The 18,055-nt window shown below is 64.9% G+C and overlaps 3 protein-coding genes across 6 annotated transcripts; 2 read left to right on the forward strand and 1 right to left on the reverse strand.

Moving 5' to 3' along the window:
* Nucleotides 1–337: 337 nt before the first annotated feature.
* SHARPIN (SHANK associated RH domain interactor) lies at nucleotides 338–5,474 on the reverse strand. Of its 3 annotated transcripts, XM_030876208.3 has the most exons (9): nucleotides 4,274–5,473; nucleotides 3,810–3,984; nucleotides 1,606–1,743; nucleotides 1,393–1,534; nucleotides 1,218–1,308; nucleotides 998–1,151; nucleotides 800–918; nucleotides 584–712; nucleotides 338–494 (listed from the first exon to the last, which is right to left on the reverse strand). In XM_030876208.3, exons 1-9 carry the CDS (start codon nucleotides 4,628–4,630, stop codon nucleotides 411–413), a joined length of 1,389 nt encoding a protein of 462 aa, XP_030732068.2. In that variant the 5' UTR covers nucleotides 4,631–5,473; the 3' UTR covers nucleotides 338–410. The 3 variants fall into 3 exon arrangements, with proteins under 3 accessions (XP_030732068.2, XP_069900129.1, XP_030732067.2); XM_070044028.1 differs by having other exon boundaries at nucleotides 998–1,308; nucleotides 4,394–5,474; XM_030876207.3 differs by having other exon boundaries at nucleotides 998–1,308; nucleotides 4,274–5,474.
* Nucleotides 5,029–8,168, forward strand: MAF1 (MAF1 homolog, negative regulator of RNA polymerase III). Of its 2 annotated transcripts, XM_030876244.3 has the most exons (8): nucleotides 5,044–5,439; nucleotides 6,172–6,297; nucleotides 6,402–6,530; nucleotides 6,605–6,770; nucleotides 6,903–7,024; nucleotides 7,105–7,224; nucleotides 7,394–7,525; nucleotides 7,652–8,168. In XM_030876244.3, exons 2-8 carry the CDS (start codon nucleotides 6,215–6,217, stop codon nucleotides 7,671–7,673), a joined length of 774 nt encoding a protein of 257 aa, XP_030732104.1. In that variant the 5' UTR covers nucleotides 5,044–5,439; nucleotides 6,172–6,214; the 3' UTR covers nucleotides 7,674–8,168. The 2 variants fall into 2 exon arrangements, with proteins under 2 accessions (XP_030732105.1, XP_030732104.1); XM_030876245.3 differs by lacking the exon at nucleotides 7,652–8,168 and having other exon boundaries at nucleotides 5,029–5,439; nucleotides 7,327–7,464.
* Nucleotides 8,169–9,261: 1,093 nt separating this feature from the next.
* On the forward strand, nucleotides 9,262–18,054 carry WDR97 (WD repeat domain 97). Its single transcript, XM_060287662.1, is given in 18 exon segments — nucleotides 9,262–9,844; nucleotides 10,033–10,738; nucleotides 10,810–10,952; nucleotides 11,035–11,271; nucleotides 11,348–11,438; nucleotides 11,541–11,673; nucleotides 11,764–12,117; nucleotides 12,119–12,220; nucleotides 12,392–12,847; nucleotides 13,150–13,233; nucleotides 14,228–14,350; nucleotides 14,443–14,607; nucleotides 14,691–14,885; nucleotides 14,988–15,185; nucleotides 15,271–15,636; nucleotides 15,928–16,472; nucleotides 16,569–16,630; nucleotides 16,740–18,054. Coding segments are annotated over 18 exon segments (4,617 nt in total). The 5' UTR covers nucleotides 9,262–9,390; the 3' UTR covers nucleotides 16,943–18,054.
* Nucleotide 18,055: the final 1 nt, after the last annotated feature.

Below are 18,055 nucleotides of genomic sequence, written 5' to 3' on the forward strand. Positions count from 1 at the left end.
AGGGCAAGAGCAGAGAGGAGAAAGGCAGAGGGAGGGTGTGTGCCTGAAAAACTCTGGTTGGAAAAGGAGGGCCAGTCAGCTGAGGGCTGGGTGGGGCTCAGAGGGCCCAGCCCAGTGGTCAGCAGGCAGGGGGTGTCCTAAGCACCCTTGGGGCCTGGGAGACTTCAGGGGACTTGCGTCCCAAGTATGCTCTTCAGTAGCCACCTGGGCCCAGCTCGGGAGCCGCCACCCCTGCCTCTGCCACTCAGTTTCATCTGAGTGGGGCTGCACCCTGCTCTGCATTCTCCCAGCAGCCCAGTCTGCACAAGGGCACAGTAAAGGGGCACCCAGCTGGCTCACAAGTGTATTTAATGACTCCAGCTCACAGCCCCTCCCTGGCAGCCCCGGTTTTGTCTCCAGCGAGCGGGCAGTCAGCAGAGGTTCCCTGAGAGGTTCAGGAGGGGGTCCAGGGACCTTGGGCCTGGAAGGGAAGGGCCATCCTCTCTCCTTGTGACCTGGGGGCAGGGGCAGAAGATGGGTCATTCTGCTTGTTTTGCCCCCCTGCCCCCATCCCCTCCCCTGCCTCTGCCTCTGCCCCTGGTACCTTTGGTAGCTGCTGGGTGGAGGCTGTGGGAAGGGGGTCCCAAGCACAGGGCCTCTGGGTGCTGCACATCTCACAGCCGGGTCGGCTTGGGGCATTGATGAAGGTGCAGGAAGGGCAGGGCCAGCCGGGCTGGGGAGGTGAGGACACAGTTACTGCTTACCCATTCCTTCAATGCCCACAGCCTCCTAGGCCCTCCCTGCCCAGTCCCTTGCCCACCTGAAGGGGGTTGGGCAGGCTGGAGCCAGCTGGCTGAGGGGCTTGGGGCAGCCCCAGTGACTGAGGAAACAGGCGGCCTAGTTCCCCATCCATCTTCTGGGGGTGCTGAGGATTGCGTCCTGCCATAGAGGGAATGAGGCTCAGGACCATGTCAGGCTGCACCCCACCTTCCTCATCGCACTCCAATCAAGGACTGACCTGGGGCCTCTCGGGGGGCTGAGAGCAGGTAGAGGAAAGCAGGATCCCCATCCCGCCGGACCCCATAGAAAGCAAGGCTGTATTCGGGGACACACAGGCACCTCCCGATGACCCAGCGCTGCACAGCCGGTGGGAAGCCAAACTCCGAGAATACCTGGGGCCAGAGTGTCGGAATGTCACCCAGGTCCCCCCAGCAGGGCTCCCCAGACCCCGTGCTCACCTGCTCCTGGAGGGCCCCGATGGTGGAGTGGGGGTGGACTGCCAGCGAGATGTGGGCAGAGGACGCAGCATCTTCAACTGTAACCTGTAGCCTGGGCCAGAGTGTAGGTCAGCGGTAAAGACCGGGGACCTGACAGGACTGGGAGGGCGGGTGAGATGGAAGCCCCAGGCCTTACCTGATGGGGCCGGGAGGGAAGCAGGCCTCCTGGAGCTGGATGCTGAGGGCCACGTGATGCTGGGCCAGGATGGCTGCTGCGTGGGCTGCCCGCTTCTCATCCCCACCCTCTATGGCCCGGGTCAGGTGCCCTGCTAGGTCCTCTACAGGGGAGAGAGGGCCGTCACAGCCCCCCGCGGGCTGCCCCACAGCCCCTCCAGCCCCCTGCCCTTACCTTTCTCCATCAAGTCTCCAGGGCGCCAAGGAAGATCCACCTTGGGCTTGGGGGCCTTGGTTGCAGGTACTTCAAGGAGACTGGGCGGGGAAACAGGGCACGTTTCTGAGCCTAGGGCTGGGGTCAGGCTGTCACTGCCTAGGAGGGAAGATGTGGGGTGGGCTGGTGGTCTGAGCTCTAGCCCCCAGCTGAGTACTCACCCAGGCCTCTGCTCTCTGACCTCAGGTTTCCAGTACCTTTGTCTCCTCCCTCCTCAGCTCAGCCCCTGCCAGGGCCCCGCCTTGGCCACACTTAAAGCCAGGCCTTTTCCCCAGCCTTGGCCCTTGCAAACTCCAGAGGTCCCAGCTGACTCCACTCAGAGCTGCACCTGGCTCTTCCTTGGGCTCTGGAGTCCTTTTGGTCCCTTCTGCTGCCCAGTCCCACCCGTGCCCCTCCTCCACAGAGGCCGGGCCCCTTCTCTTGGCCTGTACAGGCCCTCTCAGCCAGCCAGGAGGCTCCCTGGCCTCGCAGCAGAACCAAAGGAGGTCCTCAGAAGGAGCCCACCCCATACTGCTCACCAGGAGCCCTGGAGTCAAGATGGCCTCTTTTTTTTTTTTTTTTTTTTTGCGGTACGCGGGCCTCTCTCACTGCTGTGGCCTCTCCCGTTGTGGAGCACAGGCTCTGGACGCGCAGGCCCAGCGGCCATGGCTCACGGGCCCAGCCGCTCCGCGGCATGTGGGATCTTCCCGGACCGGGGCACGAACCCGTGTCCCCTGCATCGGCAGGCGGACTCCCAACCACTGCGCCACCAGAGAAGCCCCAAGATGGCCTCTTTGTTGTCCTCGGGGACCTCCATCCCCTCTCTTGGCTCTACCATCGTCACAGAACACCTTGGGCTGCCCCCATGCCAAACCCTCTCCAGCCGATGCCTGCCCTGGGCATGCTGCCGTCTCTGCTTCTTACCACCCACTTGAGGCCCTGCCCACGCGGTGCTGATGCAGCTCCTGTGGTGGCCTCAGTATTCTGAGCTGTCCTCCCACCGAGATAAGCAGGGCTCCCGAGCACCGAGCCCGAAAGATGTCATGCATACTGTTGCCTTGGGGCTTCTGTACCTGCTGCTCCCAGGACACATGGTTCACCCCATGATCTTTAAATTTCACTCAAGGGTCACCTTAATGAGGATTTCCCTGCCACCCTATTTTAAATTGCAAACCCCTCCCTTCCAGCGCTCCCATCCTTTCCACCATCTGGCAGAATTTATTTTACTTATTTCATACGTCTGTCTCCTCTCTGGAAATGCCAGCTCCGAGAGAGCAGGGATTTAAAGTGTTGTTCATGCTGAATCTCTAAGGCCTTAAAAGAGCGCTTCCTACAGGTGCTGGACACACATTTGCTGAGCCAACGGGCAACGAGTGAACGAAAACAAAGGCCTTTCCTTCTCTGCAGATGCTGTCGTCTGGACCTCTCTTCATCTCAGTGTATGGTTTTCTTCTCACCTCTGACGGCTGTTCTGATGCATCTGTGGACTTTCCCTGGTGCACTGTCTGCCTTCCCGACCCTCTTCTCTTCCCACTTCTCTCTTCTGGTGACCTTGGTTGACCTTTTCTACCCCCAACCTTTACCTCTTTAGAGCCCCAGCCCCAGTCCAGATCCACCTATCTCCCTTCCCTCCCACATGTTTAAGAACTTGACCACCTCTGTGCCCTCCCAAAAAGGTCCTCTATCTGGGAGCTCCCCAGTGTCTGTTCCTTGCAGCTTTCTGTCTCAACCACTCACTCTTCCATTTAAACCTCAAGGAAATCCAGCCAATTCCATCTCCTAAGCATCTCTGAAACATCCTTCTTCTCTCCGGCCCTATCTGCACCACTCACACGAATGCAGGTCTCAACCAGTCTTAAGTAGCTCGAACCTGAGCCTGTCACTCTCCCACTGAATACCTTCCCAAAGCTTTTCATATAGTCCGTCTTCTCACCCAGGTCCTGAGGGCCTGCGTGCTCTGCCCCTCCACATTGTCTGGCACTCCAGGCTCCAGCTCTTCGGTCTCTGTTCCTTTTCTCTACTTCCTCCCTCCTGGGAGTCCTCCCAGAACCCCAGCAGTGGGTAAGGTGGGCTCAGCTTTCCCCACTACTCCCCCCATCGAGACCTGGGGGGTCGGGGCTACTCCTGTTCTCTTGCAGAACTAACACTATCCCGGTCCCAGTGAATCTTCACTCCAGGGCACTGACCATTCTGTCCTTCCACGGTGGCACCTCGGACCAGGGCTGCCCACCGCCGAGCTTCCTGAGGGTTGGCGAAGTGCAGGCTGAGAGTCCCAGGCCCTCCTGGTGGAGGCTGCAGCTCATGCTGGCTGGGGCCTCGGACGGTGTAGGAGACGGACTCCAAGGGCCACTCCAAACTGACCTGAGGAGGGGGAGAGTCCGGGCTCAGTGCCTCCCCCAGCACATACTGCATGATGATCAAAGGAACACGAGGTAACATTTGCAGGCCACTTTCACTGTCCTAAGCCCTTTACACGTATTACCTTATGAAACTCTCACACTAGTCCTACGAAGGGAGGTACCAGCATTATCCCCATTTAACACACAAGGAAACAGAAGCAAAGAAAAGGTAACTGCTCAAGAGCACGCAGCTGGCGAATGGAAGGGCATGGCCTCGGGTTCAGCGGCCAGCCCCCGCCGCCCCCACTCACCGCCCCGGGCCCCGCGCCAAGCAGCTCCAGCCGGAAGCGCCCTGGTCGCTCGGGGTCCGCGCTCAGCTGCAGCCTCCGCAGCTGCGCCTCTGCGTCCGGCCCCGCGCCCAGCGGCCTCACCGCGGCGTGCACCGCCAGGAGCACCGCAGCCGAGCCAGCGTCGGAGGCCGCAGCCGCGCCGTCCGCCGGCGGCGCCATCTCCGGTCCGCTCCCGGCCCGGCCCCACGAGCCCGCTTCCGTGGCCTCGGGCCGCTGAGCGCCTCCACCGGCCGGAAACTGGGACCGCGAGCCTGGGGTTCCGGGCGCCGCCCGAGCGTTGGAGCCGTCTGACCCTCCCGCTTCGCCCACGATGGACATGGCCAGAGGGTCTTCGGACTCCGGCGGGCGAGGCTGGGCTTGGAGGCCTGTATTCTGGGCAAAGCGTCAGGGACTGAAGCACCTGCCACAACTGGAAGGCCCTAGAGGCTCGGCTGGGGGCTGCAGCCCGGCGGCCCTGTCGACCCCCGCGTCTGGCGGGAGCCGGACGCGCTCCTAGGCTCCTTCTGGGCCGCCGCCCGCCTCTCGCCGCCCACCGAACACTCAGTTGCCCCCTCTCGCCCACACCTACAGCACCCGGGGCGGAGCCGGCGAGGGGCCGCGACCAATGAGCGCCAGGGAGGAAGGCGGGTTCGCACGGCCGAGAAGATGACGGACATGCGCCACAGCCAGTAGGAGTGGAAGACGGGACTGAGCGGCGGGTACTGCCCCCAATGGCTCTGCGAGCTCCCGGTCCCGGCGTCTGGAGCGGGCCATTCAGACGCGTGGGGCCGGGCCTGGCGGACGCTTGTTGTTGTCCGGCCCGGGGAGGTAGAGGTCGTTCGCTCGCTTGCTCGGGCCTTCTGTGGCGGTCGGCGGGCAGGTCGGTCGCGATAGTCGGGCGCCGTGCACGGGCGAGGCTATGTCGCGGTGGCAGCTCGGATGGGCCGGCGGGGCCGGGAGTAACGGGACGTCGCTGCGGAGCTTCTTTCCCCGGATACAGTGCGGCCCGAGCGGAGGCCGCGGCGCCGCACTCCGGTCCTGAGGCGTCCGCGCTACCCAGGGCCCGCACCGCCTTCTCACCCGCACCGACGCCAATCGACCTGACCCTGCCTGGTCCGGTCCGGCCCGATTGAGGGCAGAGTAAGCAGGTAGGGGTACGCCCTGTGCCCGGCGCCGACTCGGGCCCTCCAGAACTACAGCCCCCAGCAGGCTTCGCGCTGGAGCGCACGCGCGCCTCCCAAGGCGCACGGCTTCCTGGGACTTGTAGTTCGCGCGGCTTGGCTGGGGTTCCCCTTAGACCCGGCAGACGCTGTAGCGCCCTAGCTGCCCGGCTGACAGGCCCTCCGGGGGCCGCGGGGCCTCCCTCCGCTCCCTGTCGTACTTTCGGAGAAAAACGGAGGCGCTCACTAGAAAGCAGCCTGTAGAACAGGAAAGAGCGCCGCGTCCAGGTGACGGCAGGGCCGAGCCCCAGGTGATCTGGTTCCTAACTGGGTGCGGTTCTTACCCGGGCTGAGGATCCCGGCCGGAGGGGCACCGCAGGAGTCACGTCCCTTCGCGGGCTCGCAGGGCCCCCCTTGGTGGGTAGGGCTCTTGTGTCGGGATGGGGGCTGTTGAGGGAGAGACTAACCCAGCAGCCCCGGGGTTAGCAGGATCCCCGGTGGGTCCCCCAGCCTGGCCCAAGAGCTCCTGTGAGGTGCAAGAGGTGTGGCTGATCTGGGGCCTGGACGTGCCGCTCTCATCACCTCTCCCGCCAGTGCTGAAGGCCTGGGAGCAGGCTGCAGGAGGGACCCAAGTTGTTTACAGCGGCGCCACTTACTGGGAGGAGGGCTGAAGGTGGAGCCCCAAGGGCCAGACACCCATGGACTGACCTGCATCCTCAGGCAGCAGTAGCCCTTTGGAGCACAGGACCTCCTCCCCGAGGACATGAAGCTGTTGGAGAACTCCAGCTTCGAGGCCATCAACTCGCAGCTGACCGTGGAGACGGGAGATGCCCACATCATTGGCAGGTGAGGCCGGGGCTCTGGGGCTGGCGTCTCAGAGGTCACTCTGCCCTGTCTCTGGGTTGAGCCTGCGGGGGTGGCGTGCTTCATGGTTGTGCCTGCGTCTCTAGGATTGAGAGCTACTCGTGTAAGATGGCGGGCGATGACAAGCACATGTTCAAGCAGTTCTGCCAGGAGGGCCAGCCACATGTGCTGGAGGCGCTGTCCCCACCCCAGACCTCGGGCCTCAGCCCCAGCAGGTGAGCCGGGCAGGGCCTGCCCACTGTGCACTGGCAAGCGGGGCAGTGCCAGGCTGACGCTTCTCTCTGTGCAGACTGAGTAAGAGCCAGGGTGGCGAGGATGAGGGCCCCCTCAGCGACAAGTGCAGCCGCAAGACCCTCTTCTACCTGATCGCCACGCTCAACGAGTCCTTCCGGCCGGACTACGACTTCAGCAGAGCCCGGAGCCACGAGTTCAGCCGGGAGCCCAGCCTCAGCTGGGTGAGGGTCGGGTCGGGGAAGGGACCTGTAGGCCCACAGCCATCCTTGGCATCCTCCCTTACTCACTGGGGCTCGGCCCGGTTCACGCCTGCTGCCCTGGGTCCTCGTCAGCCCTGACTGTGACCATCCTAGGTGGTGAACGCAGTCAACTGCAGCCTGTTCTCCGCTGTTCGGGAGGACTTCAAGGCCCTGAAGCCGCAGCTGTGGAACGCGGTGGATGAGGAGATCTGCTTGGCTGAGTGCGACATCTACAGGTGAGCTGGCGTCCCTGCAGGTGGGTCCTGGGCGGGTGGCACTTGGGACCTAACACCACATCTCGCCCCACACGCCCCAGCTACAACCCAGACCTGGACTCAGATCCCTTCGGGGAAGATGGCAGCCTCTGGTCCTTCAACTACTTCTTCTACAACAAGCGGCTGAAACGGATCGTGTTCTTCAGCTGCCGCTCTATCAGGTTGGCCGGCACCTGTCCACCTCCCTTCCTTTACCTCCCTGTTTGGCTCACACACCGTTTCCCCAGCCTGGCCCACCCCATTCCTAACTTTGTCCTCCCCAGACACCCTCCCTGGGGTTAGCAGCAGGCTGGGGGTAGGCGGTTTTAAGACTGGTCCCCCCACCCCCAGTGGATCCACCTACACTCCGTCGGAGGCAGGCAATGAGCTGGACATGGAGCTCGGGGGAGAGGAGGAGGAGGAGAGTGGAGGTGGAGGCCGCGAGGGCGGCCACGAGGAGACCAGCACCATGGAAGAGGACAGGTGCGTGACGGTTGCAGTGGCCTCCCTCTCTTCAGCCTGGGGTGTGCAGGGCAGGGTGGGGCCCCCTCTGCCCGGTCTCCTGAGTGTGGGCTCCTCAGAACTCACTGTGTGCCGCCCGTTGCCCAGGGTTCCAGTGATCTGTATGTGAAGAGGAGGAACAGAGGCCCTCGCTTCACCCAGCTTCAAACAGTGCCTGGACCTGCCCACCTGAGGGGCCGCAGGGCCTCCACAGCTGCTGGCCAGATCCTGGCGCTACCACAGCACCAGCGCCACTCCAGGCCACACCTGCCTAGCCCTTTGGCTGTAGCCTGTGGATGTCCCCTCAGCCCCACAGGCTCCCGCTGCCCACGCTGTGGCTGGACTGGACAGCAACGGCACAGGGCCTGGTGGGAAGAGCCACTGCCCCGCCCAAACGAACTGACACGGGCAGGGACAGCTGGACCACAGAGTTTATTTTTGTATTTTGTGCAGGGTCAGGCCTGGACCTGCACACTCCAGCCCAAAGGGCCGGAGACCCAGCAGGCGGTCCCCAGGGGTCATCCGCCCACTTGTACTCCCCACCTTGCCCATCGGGCAGCGTGCACTGAGTGTCACTTTGCTGCAGCTGGTTTGCTTCCAATAAAAGTTTCTGTGACTTAGTGCGCACGGAGGCTCATGAGGCGTGGGGGCGGGGCCTGCGTCGAGGGCGGGGCCTGCTGCGTCCGGTATCCTAGCAACGGTCCTAGAGGGCTGTTGAGCCGCCTGGACCCCGCGGCTCCTGAAATGGAGCCAGAAGTGTGGGACGCAAGCAAGCCCTTTACCATAGAAGGCGACCACCTGATTCCAGACCTGGACCTGTATGATGCCGACATCTACGACGTCCCGGACCCGGGACTGCTCAACGAAGAGGATGGTGAGGTGTCCTGGCCTCGACCCCCAGATGGCCGGCTTGGCCGCAGGCCTCACTCAAGCTCTGGTTCTGTCCTCTGGGAATGCAGCACTCCCCGGGCAGTCCCCTAACCTGGCAGGGCCCTCAGGAGGGGCCTTGGCTGCCCACGACCTCCAGGGTTAGGGGCCCAAAGGCCACACCGACAGGGCTTCCGCTGCCGGTTCGCAGAGTCATCGTTTAAGGAGGCGGCCCCACGGCTTTTTACCAGCAACTCTCGGTGGCAGAATGTGACCCCGAGCTCCCGTGCCCGCCAGCTGTGGCTGCTCCTGCGCACAGGCCTCCAGACTTTGGTGGAAAAGGTGCGGCTTGCCCGTGGCATCCGTCTCAAGGCCTCTTTCCGGCCCAGCCCTTCCCCTAGGGGTCCCCTGCAGGACCCCAGCCCAGATCCTCTTGGCTCCGCTAGGTGGGTGCCGCCTACAGCCCCGCCCCCCAACCCCTGGCCCCCGCCAAGTTTACGGCAGGCTTGCTGGTCCCGGTCCGCAGGAAAAGAGAGCCGAGCTGCACGTGGCGCGCTTGACGCACGGGCTAGAGCTGCTGCGGCGCCTGGAGGTGGCAGCCGGGCTGTGTTCGGTGGCACAGGACCCCATGGGCAGACGCTTCGTGGTGCTGGACGGTGCCGGCCGCCTGCACCTGCGCAGAGAGGATGGCTGGGCACAAGAGAAGCTGCTAGCTCCGGTCGCGCTTACAGGGCTGGTGGCAGTGCCGGGCGAGCTGGGCACTGTGGGCCGCTTTGTGGGCTGGGGCCCAGCGGGGTTGGCCATCCTAAGGTCCGACCTCAGCCTGCTGTGGCAGAGTAAGCCAGTGGAGCGCAGGGTGCCGGGCCGCGAGCCAGTCTGCTGCCTGCCGGTGCCCGACGCCGGGCTGCTGCTGGTGGCGGAGGCGGGCAGAAGCCTGGTGCTCTGGAAGTTCCGTGCAGGGGGTCGCTGCCTGGTTCCCCATGGGTCCCCTCTGTGGCTGCCGCCAAACCTCTCGGGTGCGCTTGCGCGTCTGGCTCTCGGGCCTCAGCATCCCCCTCACGTCCCACGCTGCTGCGCAGCCTACGGCTCAGCCGTGCTCACCTTTGATCTGCACACCTGGGCTGTCACAGATGTGCGTCGGGATCTGCACAAAACGTGAGGAGGGGCCCAGGGGCTGGTGGGAAAGGGGAAATCATGAGGTGAGTCCGCGACACAAATCCGGTCGTGGTAGGGGTGCCGGCGCGTGCGCACGCGCGCACACACACACACACACAGCAGTCCTGAGTCCACGGGCCTCCCTCTCCCCCCTCAGCACCATCTCCGACCTGGTGTACTGTAGAGAGGTGGGGGCCATGGTGACAGCTTCCCGGGACAGCACGGTGAAGGTGTGGGAGGCTGACTGGCAGATCCGGATGGTGTTCGTGGGACACACAGGTGCGCCGTGTGTGGCTATTGAGGCCTGGTCTCCCCTCACCCTGGGCACAGCCCTGCCTTTGAGAGCTCCGGGCACAGGATCTCCACGGGCTTCTGGCCAAGCTTCTCCGCCCTGGTCATGACCCTGACCGACGGCTCCCCTTCCCTCAGTCCCTGGTGCTCAGGAGTGACCCGAGCCCCTCCCGCAGGCCCGGTGACTGCGGTGGCCGTGCTCCCGAACACGGCCCTTGTGCTGTCGGCTTCTCAAGACGGGACGCTGCGCACGTGGGACCTGCAGGCAGCGGCGCAGGTGGGTGAGGTGGCGCCGAGCCGCCGGGGCCCGAGCGTGCCGTCGGAGACCGTGAGGCATCTGCTGGCTCCCGCCGGCCCCGGCTGGCCCTTGCTCGCCTTGCGCTCCCGCAGCGTGGAGCTGTGGCGCGTGCGGGAGCTCTACTCGCCATTGGCCCAGCTGTCGGCGCCGGTGCTCCACCTGCAGGTGGCGCCGGCGCTGCCCTCGCCCATGGCCCCGCAAGCGCAGCTGCCCACGCGCCTCGTGTGCGCCTGCGCCGACGGCTCGGTCTACCTGGTGTCGGTCTCCAGCGGACGCACCGTGAGCGCGCTTCTGCTGGAGCCTGAGGACTGCGCGGCCGCCGTGGCCTACTGCCTGCCCCGCGAGGTGCTGTGGCTGATGACGCGCGCCGGGCACCTGCTGTGTGCCAACGCAGCACGCTGCCCCATGCGCGTGCTGCACCGCCTGTGCCCGCCGCCGCCCCCGGCGCCCCGGCCTTGCTGCCTGCACCTCTACAGCCACCTCACGGACCCCGGGAGCGCGTTTGCCGCCTGGGAGATAGTGCGCCAGTACAAGGGCGAGCTGTGCCGCAGTGACGTGGCCGGGGCCTGGAAGGACAAGAACCGGTGGGTGCCGGAGCCAGCCAGGGTTGGGCAAGGCGGCCGGGTCCACACCAACAGGCTGTGGTCACCCATAGGTACCTGCTCGTGGTGGGGCACACTGATGGCACCCTGTCCGTACTTGAGTTGCGCTCCTCGAAGACGGTCTTCCGTACGGAGGCGCACGGCCCAGGCCCCGTCACCGCCATTGCGTCCACCTGGAACAGCATCGTGTCCTCCGGTGGGTACCTCTCCTCCCTCCACGGCCGGCCTGGGAACCCCTTCCCTCCCCAAAGGCCCCACTGTGGCTCCCGTCCCCACAGGGGGAGACTTGACCGTGAAGATGTGGCGCGTCTTCCCGTATGCCGAGGAGAGCCTGAGCCTCGTGCGCACCTTCTCCTGCTGCCGCCCGGCGCTGGTGCTCTGCGCCCTCGGGAATCGCATCACCGTGGGCTTCGAGGACCTGAACAGCGCCACCTATGGCTTGGTGCAGTTTGGCCTGGGCAACAGCCCTCGCTTTGATCACCGGCCCCAGGATGACCCCACGGACCACATCACCGGTGAGCGGGCAGGGCAGAGGTGAAGTCCAGGCCGCCAGATGGCTCTGGCCCCTGACCCTGAGTCCTGGCCCCCCAGGCCTGTGCTGCTGTCCCACACTCAAGCTGTACGCCTGCTCCAGCCTGGACGGCACCATCCGCATCTGGACCGCGGAGAACCGCCTGCTGCGGTGGGCTGGGGGTGGGAGAGGGTTGGGGGCTTGCCTCTGCTGCTGCCTCCGTGTTCTGTTCCAAGGAGCAGGGCCAGACTGTCGGTCTGAACAACCCTCCAGGCTCCTGCAGCTGAACGGTGCCCCTCAGGCCCTGAGCTTCTGCAGTAACAGTGGGGACCTGGTGCTGGCCCTGGGCTCCTGCCTCTGCCTGGTGGCCCACAGGCTCTACCTGCCCACATCTTACCTGATTAAGGTGTGCACTGAGCACAGGTAGGCAGGGTGGGGCTGCTGTGGGCAGACCAGCCACCGAGGCCAGGGCTCCAGGCTCCTTTCCCCCGCTCAGAAGCTGTGCCAGGATGTCCCTGATGTGGTGGATGACCCTCCACTGCCGCTGACCAGCCAGGAGTCGCTGACCTCAGCCCAGCTGCAGAGGCTCGCCAGCCTGCGCGGGGTGGCCAGCCTCAGGTCTGCCAGCAGGCCCAACCGAGCCGTCCCGGAGGCCCCGACCTGGCTCCCCTGGGTCAGGGCCTGGCCGAGTGCTCCCAACCTGAGACCCCAGGGCTCCCAGGCCCCTTGGCCACCCACCGCAAGCCCGTCCCAGTGCCGGCCTTCCCACTCGTGGCTGTTTGTGGTTCCCCGCCAGGGGCCTGGCCACCACCCCGGGTCCCTGGCCCAGCCTCTGCCCTATCCCACTGGTAATGCCACCCAGTGTCCCACCTGTGTCCTTCCCTGTCTGCAGCGCAGCCTCGTCTTTCATCCACTGCCCGACGGCCACGCCTCAGCAGCCAGTGTTGGAGAAGGTGGGGTGGCTCCTGACCCCTTCTCCACCTCAGTGGCCCAGCCCTGCCCCCCGACCCCGGCTCAGGCCCTTCCCCTTCAGTCCCTGGGCCAGGCCTGGGATCCCTGTGCTTGTCTAGGGGCACGCAGCAAGGCTCAAGGAAGAATGCGCTGACCCCTGACCCTCACCCCAGGACTTGGAAGCCTTCATTGCCCGGGACCAAGACCTTCAGCAGCTGAAACTGGGGCTGGTGGGCCCTGCAGCCCGGCCCTCCCCCTCCTGGCAGCAGTGCCAGGAGGCCTTTCATAACTACCTCCGTCTGATTTATGGCCCTGGTCTGCTGGTGAGTGTGGGGCCTCCCCAGTCCCTCCCTTCACCCGGAGCCTCTGACACTGCCCGTCTGCCCTGCCCTCCCTGCCAGGGCAGGTATTCCGGAGGAGAGTCCCAGCAGTGGAGCACCGTGACCCTCACAGTGGAGAGACAGACCTGGGACGTGTGCGCCCTGCCCAGAGACGTCCCCGATCTCGGGGGCGTTGAAGCCTCGCCACCACAGGATCTTGGGACCCTGGGCCAGCGCTTTGCCCGACCACCCCAAGTCCCCTTGCCTCCCCCCACCACCCACCGGAGGTTGCACAGCAGAGCACCCCAGGTGAGGCTTACCACCACTCCCACCCCTCTGCCTTCACCTCATGGTCCCCACCCCACCCCCTGACGACTCCTTCCACCCCAGCTGCTGGCCCGCTCCTCCCCGAGCCACGAACTGGGCCTTAGTCTGCAACTGCAGCTGCAGTTGGAGCGGCTCCACGGGGAGAAGCCTGTGGCCCCGGATCCACTGTCCTCCCACCTGCAGCGCAGGGTGAGGGGCCCAGATGGGTGGAGGCTGCCGCCCGAAGGCAGAACTGCAGGGACACTGGAGTCCAAACTCGGCTCTGATCCCTGTCCCATCCCCAGATCCCCCTGCTGCTGAAGAGGCGGCCCCAGGAGCATCTCTCCAACCCCAGGGGCTTCTTCCCTGCCGCTGTTCATCCCTATGAGGTGAGACCCCTCGCTGTCCTGAGGCCCTTCCCTCCCCGGGGGGGCCCTCCTTATGTACCCCATGTCCCCTTTGCTGTAAGCCTTTGTGCCCAGCTCTGACCCGAGGGCCAGGCCCACCTGCACCCCTCACCCCGGGCCTGGTTTTGCCGCTGCTGCTCTCCGTGTGCCCTAACTCCTCACTCCGGGAACTGGCTGCCAGAGGGCCAGGGACTTCGGAGCTGGAGCCAGGCGAAGCCAGAGCCTCTGCCAGCGGTCGCTCCTGCAGCCACTCCCTAGCGCGAGGGTCGGGGGGCTGGGGCCTCTGTGCACTTTGTCTGCGAGACCAGAGTCCCCTCCCTTGAGGGGAGCAGAGTGGGTGGGAGCCGGCCTTCCCACTCTCTCCCCCTCCAGATGCCCAGACAGGCCCAGCCCCTTCTCCCCACACATCTGGCACTCTTACCTTCCCAGGTGGGTAACGGATCCTTCCAGCTGCTACTCCATCTACCCAAGCCCCCAGTAACACCCCCTCGAGCTCCCATTGTCCCCTTCTTTTTTTTTTTTTATTTTTTGGCCACGCTGCGTGCCTTGTGCAATCTTAGTTCCCCGACCGGGGATTGAACCCCGGCCCAGCAGTGAAAGCACGGAGTCCTAACCAGTGGACCGCCGAGGGAGTCCCTCCTACTGCCCCCTTCTTATCAGCGTCTCTGCTCCAGGACCGGGGGCTGAGTCCTGTGGAGACCATGTGGGTGTCAGGGCTCCCCAAAGGCCGGCTGTTACCCAGATCTCCGTCCTCAGTTACCACAGCTGATGCCACACTCACTGCCTGCCCTTCGGCCTGATTTCTAGAGATTCTCTCTTCCTGTCTGTGTGTCGTGGGCAGGGCGTGTGAGCCCCACTCAGCTCTTGGACGTCAGGCGGGCAGAGCTGGGCTGGTGGCAGGGGTGCCCTGCCAGCGTGGTCTCTGGGGCAGGTGGAGTCCAGGCCCTCAACCTGCCCCGCTGTGCTCCACCTGCAGTACTGGCGGCGGCCCATCCGCTTCCCGGGCTGCGTGCCCAACTCGGTGGTGCTGCAGCAGATGTGGCTGCCTGTGGAGGTCAGCGGCCTCGGAGCCCTGGGCCCGCGCCGCTGCGAGAGCAAGGCAAGGGGCGGGGCGAGGCGGGGCGGGGTCTGCAGGGGGCGGGGCCGGATCCCTGCCGCGCCCGTGGCCACGCCTCGCTCTCCACTTCGCAGCCTGGAGGGAGCCGGGACGACTCGTGGCTGTCGCGGCAGGAGAAGCTGACCCAGTTGTTGGGAGAGGAGGGGGAGGAGGAGGGCGAGCAGGGTCTGGACTGGGCCTCGGACTCGCAGCGCCGCCACACGCAGCTCTCCGACCAGCTGCCGGAGCAGGAAGCTCAGGTGGGCGTCCGGGGCTGGGCTGGGCAGCGGCGCAGGAGCTGCCTGAGGCGGGCAGGGTCTGCAGCTGCTGCCGCTGCCCCTAGAGCCCCGAGGGTCGCATCCCGAAGCCCATGGGCTCCCGCGAGGACACCGCCAGGGCCGAGACCTGTCTTCACTGCCCCCAGTTCCACTACGGGCACTCGCTCTGGGAAGAGCGCTGCGGGCATCTGCCTAGGTTCCTGCTTTTTTTCGTCGGCCAGAACTGGTTCAAAAAGCTCTTCCCTATCTTCACTCTGCAGGTTCGGGGGAGTTTGGGAGGCACGGGCTCAGGTACGGGAGGGGGAGGCTGGAGCGCCCGGGTGCGGCGCAGGGGGCCAGGCCTCAGCACCAGATCCCTGCAGGCGTACCCCGAGGTGGGCACGGTGGAGGGCCTGGCCTCGCTGTTCCTGGACCTGCTGGACGAGGCCTCTTGGGCAGACCGTGTGCACATCCTGCACGCGCTGCTGAGGCTGCTGCCCGACGTCAGCAGAGACCTCTGTAGCCGGCTGCACGGCATCCTCGTGCGCTTGCTCAACCTGGACCAGCCCCCCAGCCTCCAGGTGAGCCCCTAGTCCCGAGACCCGCCCCGCCCCGCCCCACCCCAGGCCTCGGGCCCCAGTGTCGCTCCCCCTGCGCTCAGGACAGGATGCAGAAGCAGTTTGTGATGCTGGCGCTGCAGCTGCTCCGGGCCTGCTCCCTGGAGTCCCGCGAGGTGGTGCTGGAGCTCCTGTGCTACGTCCTTTACTCGCCAGCCTCCTGCTGGTGAGTTCCGCTCCCTTCCCTCCCTCCTCCCCGCTGCTGCCAGGGAGGCCGCCCAGAAGCCTCCCACGCCTGTACACCTGTCCCAGGCCGGACCTCAGGAAGCTGCTGGAAGGACTCGGCCTTCAGGACCCGCACGGCCTCCTGTTCAAGGAGATGATGACCTGGGTCCAGGGCCCGGAGCGCGCCTCCAAGGCCGCACTGCGCAAGCGCTGCTGCCAGAAGCTGGAGGAGATGGTCGGGCAGCTGAAGGTCTGGGCGGGGGCGGGAGTGGGGGCGGGGCGGGGCGGGGGCGGGCCACCTGCCCGCAGAGCCTCTCGCCTTCTCCCCAGGCTTTTCCCAAGTGCAGAGGGGAGAGCCAGGTGAGGCCAGCGGGCTCCTTGCCCCGCTCTGGCTCTGCGCCTCTTCCATCCTCCCCCATCCCTCACCCCTCCCCCATCTCCCGGGATCTTCCTGCGTCTCCCCAGGAGGGAGTCTGGGGTGGGGTCTCAGGCTTGGAGCCATGGGCAGCACCTCTCCAGCCTCCACTGGCCAACTCCGCAGCAGATGGAAACTGTGCCGCCATCTGTAGACAAGTCGTCAGAGATGCTGCCCGAGGTCTCAGAGACCTCAGCACTTCACCCTCCTTCGAAGGAGACCCTGTCGCAGATTTCCATGGTCTCTGGGGCAACTGTTCATATCTCTGTGATGCCCTCAAGCGTCTCCCGGACGCCCTCACCGGTGGTCTCACCCGGAGAGCTGGACTTGGCCGCCCTGGAGTTGCAGGCCCAGCAGACGCTTGCACAGATGCGCTTTGGGCGGACCCAACGTGCACTGTCTGGGACACTGACGCACTTCTGCCCCTTGCCTGAGGCCCACTTGGGATCCTCCGCGCCAGCTGCACTGCCTGATGAGCCACTGCCTCTGGAGCAGACGACCTGGTCACAGTCAAAAATGCTGGACCTGGGGCCCATCAACGCACTCAACTTCTTCTGCGAGCAGCGTGGGGCTCGGCAGCAGGACCCCCTGCAGGAGGAGCCCAAGACCCCGCCCCCTCGCCCGCCCCCACGGACGCCCAGCATGGTGGTGCCACAGCCCCGGGAACCCCGGTGAGCACGCCACGGGTCCCTGGAAGAGGCTGGGGCAGAACCTGTGTGGAACAGCTGAGGCGTGGGCTTAGCCAAACCCGCTTCCTTATCCTTCAGGCACTACTCCATCCTCCGGCTTCAGGAGGCCAAGGTCCAGAGGTCTCCAATGAAACTGAGGGGTGAGTAGGGACAGGGGTAGAAATCGGACCTGACCTCTACCCCACCCCAGCCCAGTTCCCGCGGAGCACTGACCCCACCCCAAGGCCTCACTATACTGCTGGCCCCCAGGCCGAATGCTGTCCCGGCTCTGGGAGGGCCGCACCCTGGATGGTGCCGTCCGGACGCTGAAGCTGCCACTGCCCCGGGTGGAACTGCAGCCTTTCCCCCCAGACTGGCCCAGGCCGGCCCATCCGCTGCCCCCGCAGCTCCTGCAGCCTGCCCTGCAACGCTACTTTCTGCCAGATGACGCGGACCCTGACAGCTACAGCTGAGCTGGCTGGTGACCCTGGCCTGACCTTGCCTCCCCCTTTTCCCTCCAGCGTGGAGTCAGGACATGGCTCTCCAGCCGGCTGTTCACCCCAGCCAAGGCCCAGGGCCCGAATAAAGTCCAGAGGCCACGGCCAGCTCACTTTCACCTTTGGGGGCCCCTGATGTGGGCGAGGGGGGGGTCTGGCTGGTGTGTCACGAACCTGCTGGTGGCCAGCTGCACGTGTGAGGCAGGAGCTGGGGGACTGGTGGGGTCTGGGATGGGACAGGGTCTGGGCTCGGGTCAGCACGTGGTAGAGCAGCGTTCTCGGTGCGGGAGGGCCTGTCTGCCCAGAGAGGGAACCTGCCGCACGGGCGTGGCCCTGCTCAGGCACTCAGCCACGGTGCTCAGGAGGGGAGGGGGAGACTAACGGGTGGGCCGGGGAGAGGGGAGGGTCTGGGTGGTCGCAGGTGTGTGGGGAGGAGCTTGCAGTCATTTGATGCAGGTGAAACCAGGAGTCGGTCGGAGCTTTGCTACCTTTAGGCTGGAAAGGAGAAAAATTAAGGAAGAGGCCCCGTCTGCTTTATCCGAGAAGCAGTAAAGGGGCAGTGTTCTCTGGACCTTTCAACCTAAAAGTCACCAGGAGATTCACCTTGTCTGTGAAGCACGGGGTCTCGGGGCCTCGGCCTTCTTCTGAACTGCCGTGACCTCAAAGGGCACTGACCCAACCACACGTGGAGCCCACGTGCGCACTTACTAGGACGGCTTTTGTGACGGGCCTGTTCTAGCTTTCTGTATCCTGCTGCTGGGTTGCCTGCGCAGCGACCTCTTTCCTGTATTTTCAGCCTCTGACTTTGCGCGTTTCTGCTCAATGGCTTTGTGGTTAAAATTGGTCTCCCACACCTTTCCCACAGCCCCTAACCTGCGCAGGGGCTCTTGTCACAGGGCTGCTGAGTGGGCCGCTCTTTCCTAGGCCAAGGAGGGCCAGCAGTGCCAGGTCCAGATAACTGAAAAACTTGACGTTTTTATAAAAGGAACTGTACCTGCTACAACAAGGACTGAGGCCCATAGTAGTCTGCATCTACTGGTGTTTCTATGTTTCGAATTACAGAAGCAATAAATGCTTTAAAAAATACAG

The sequence above is a fragment of the Globicephala melas genome, chromosome 17 (assembly GCF_963455315.2).
Source record: "Globicephala melas chromosome 17, mGloMel1.2, whole genome shotgun sequence".
Lineage (NCBI taxonomy): Eukaryota > Metazoa > Chordata > Mammalia > Artiodactyla > Delphinidae > Globicephala > Globicephala melas.

Excerpts from the sequence above, each read along its gene's own strand:
- SHARPIN (XM_030876207.3), bottom strand. The coding sequence starts at position 4,630 with ATGTCCATCGTGGGCGAAGCGGGAGGGTCAGACGGCTCCAACGCTCGG. Across the intron at positions 1,535-1,605 it reads TGGAGACTTGATGGAGAAAG|AGGACCTAGCAGGGCACCTG; the intron begins GTAAGGGCAGGG and ends TCTCCCCTGTAG. Across the intron at positions 495-583 it reads CCACCCAGCAGCTACCAAAG|GTCACAAGGAGAGAGGATGG; the intron begins GTACCAGGGGCA and ends CCCTGCCCCCAG.
- MAF1 (XM_030876244.3), top strand. The coding sequence starts at position 6,215 with ATGAAGCTGTTGGAGAACTCCAGCTTCGAGGCCATCAACTCGCAGCTG. Across the intron at positions 6,531-6,604 it reads TCGGGCCTCAGCCCCAGCAG|ACTGAGTAAGAGCCAGGGTG; the intron begins GTGAGCCGGGCA and ends CTCTCTGTGCAG. Across the intron at positions 7,225-7,393 it reads TTCAGCTGCCGCTCTATCAG|TGGATCCACCTACACTCCGT; the intron begins GTTGGCCGGCAC and ends CCCCACCCCCAG.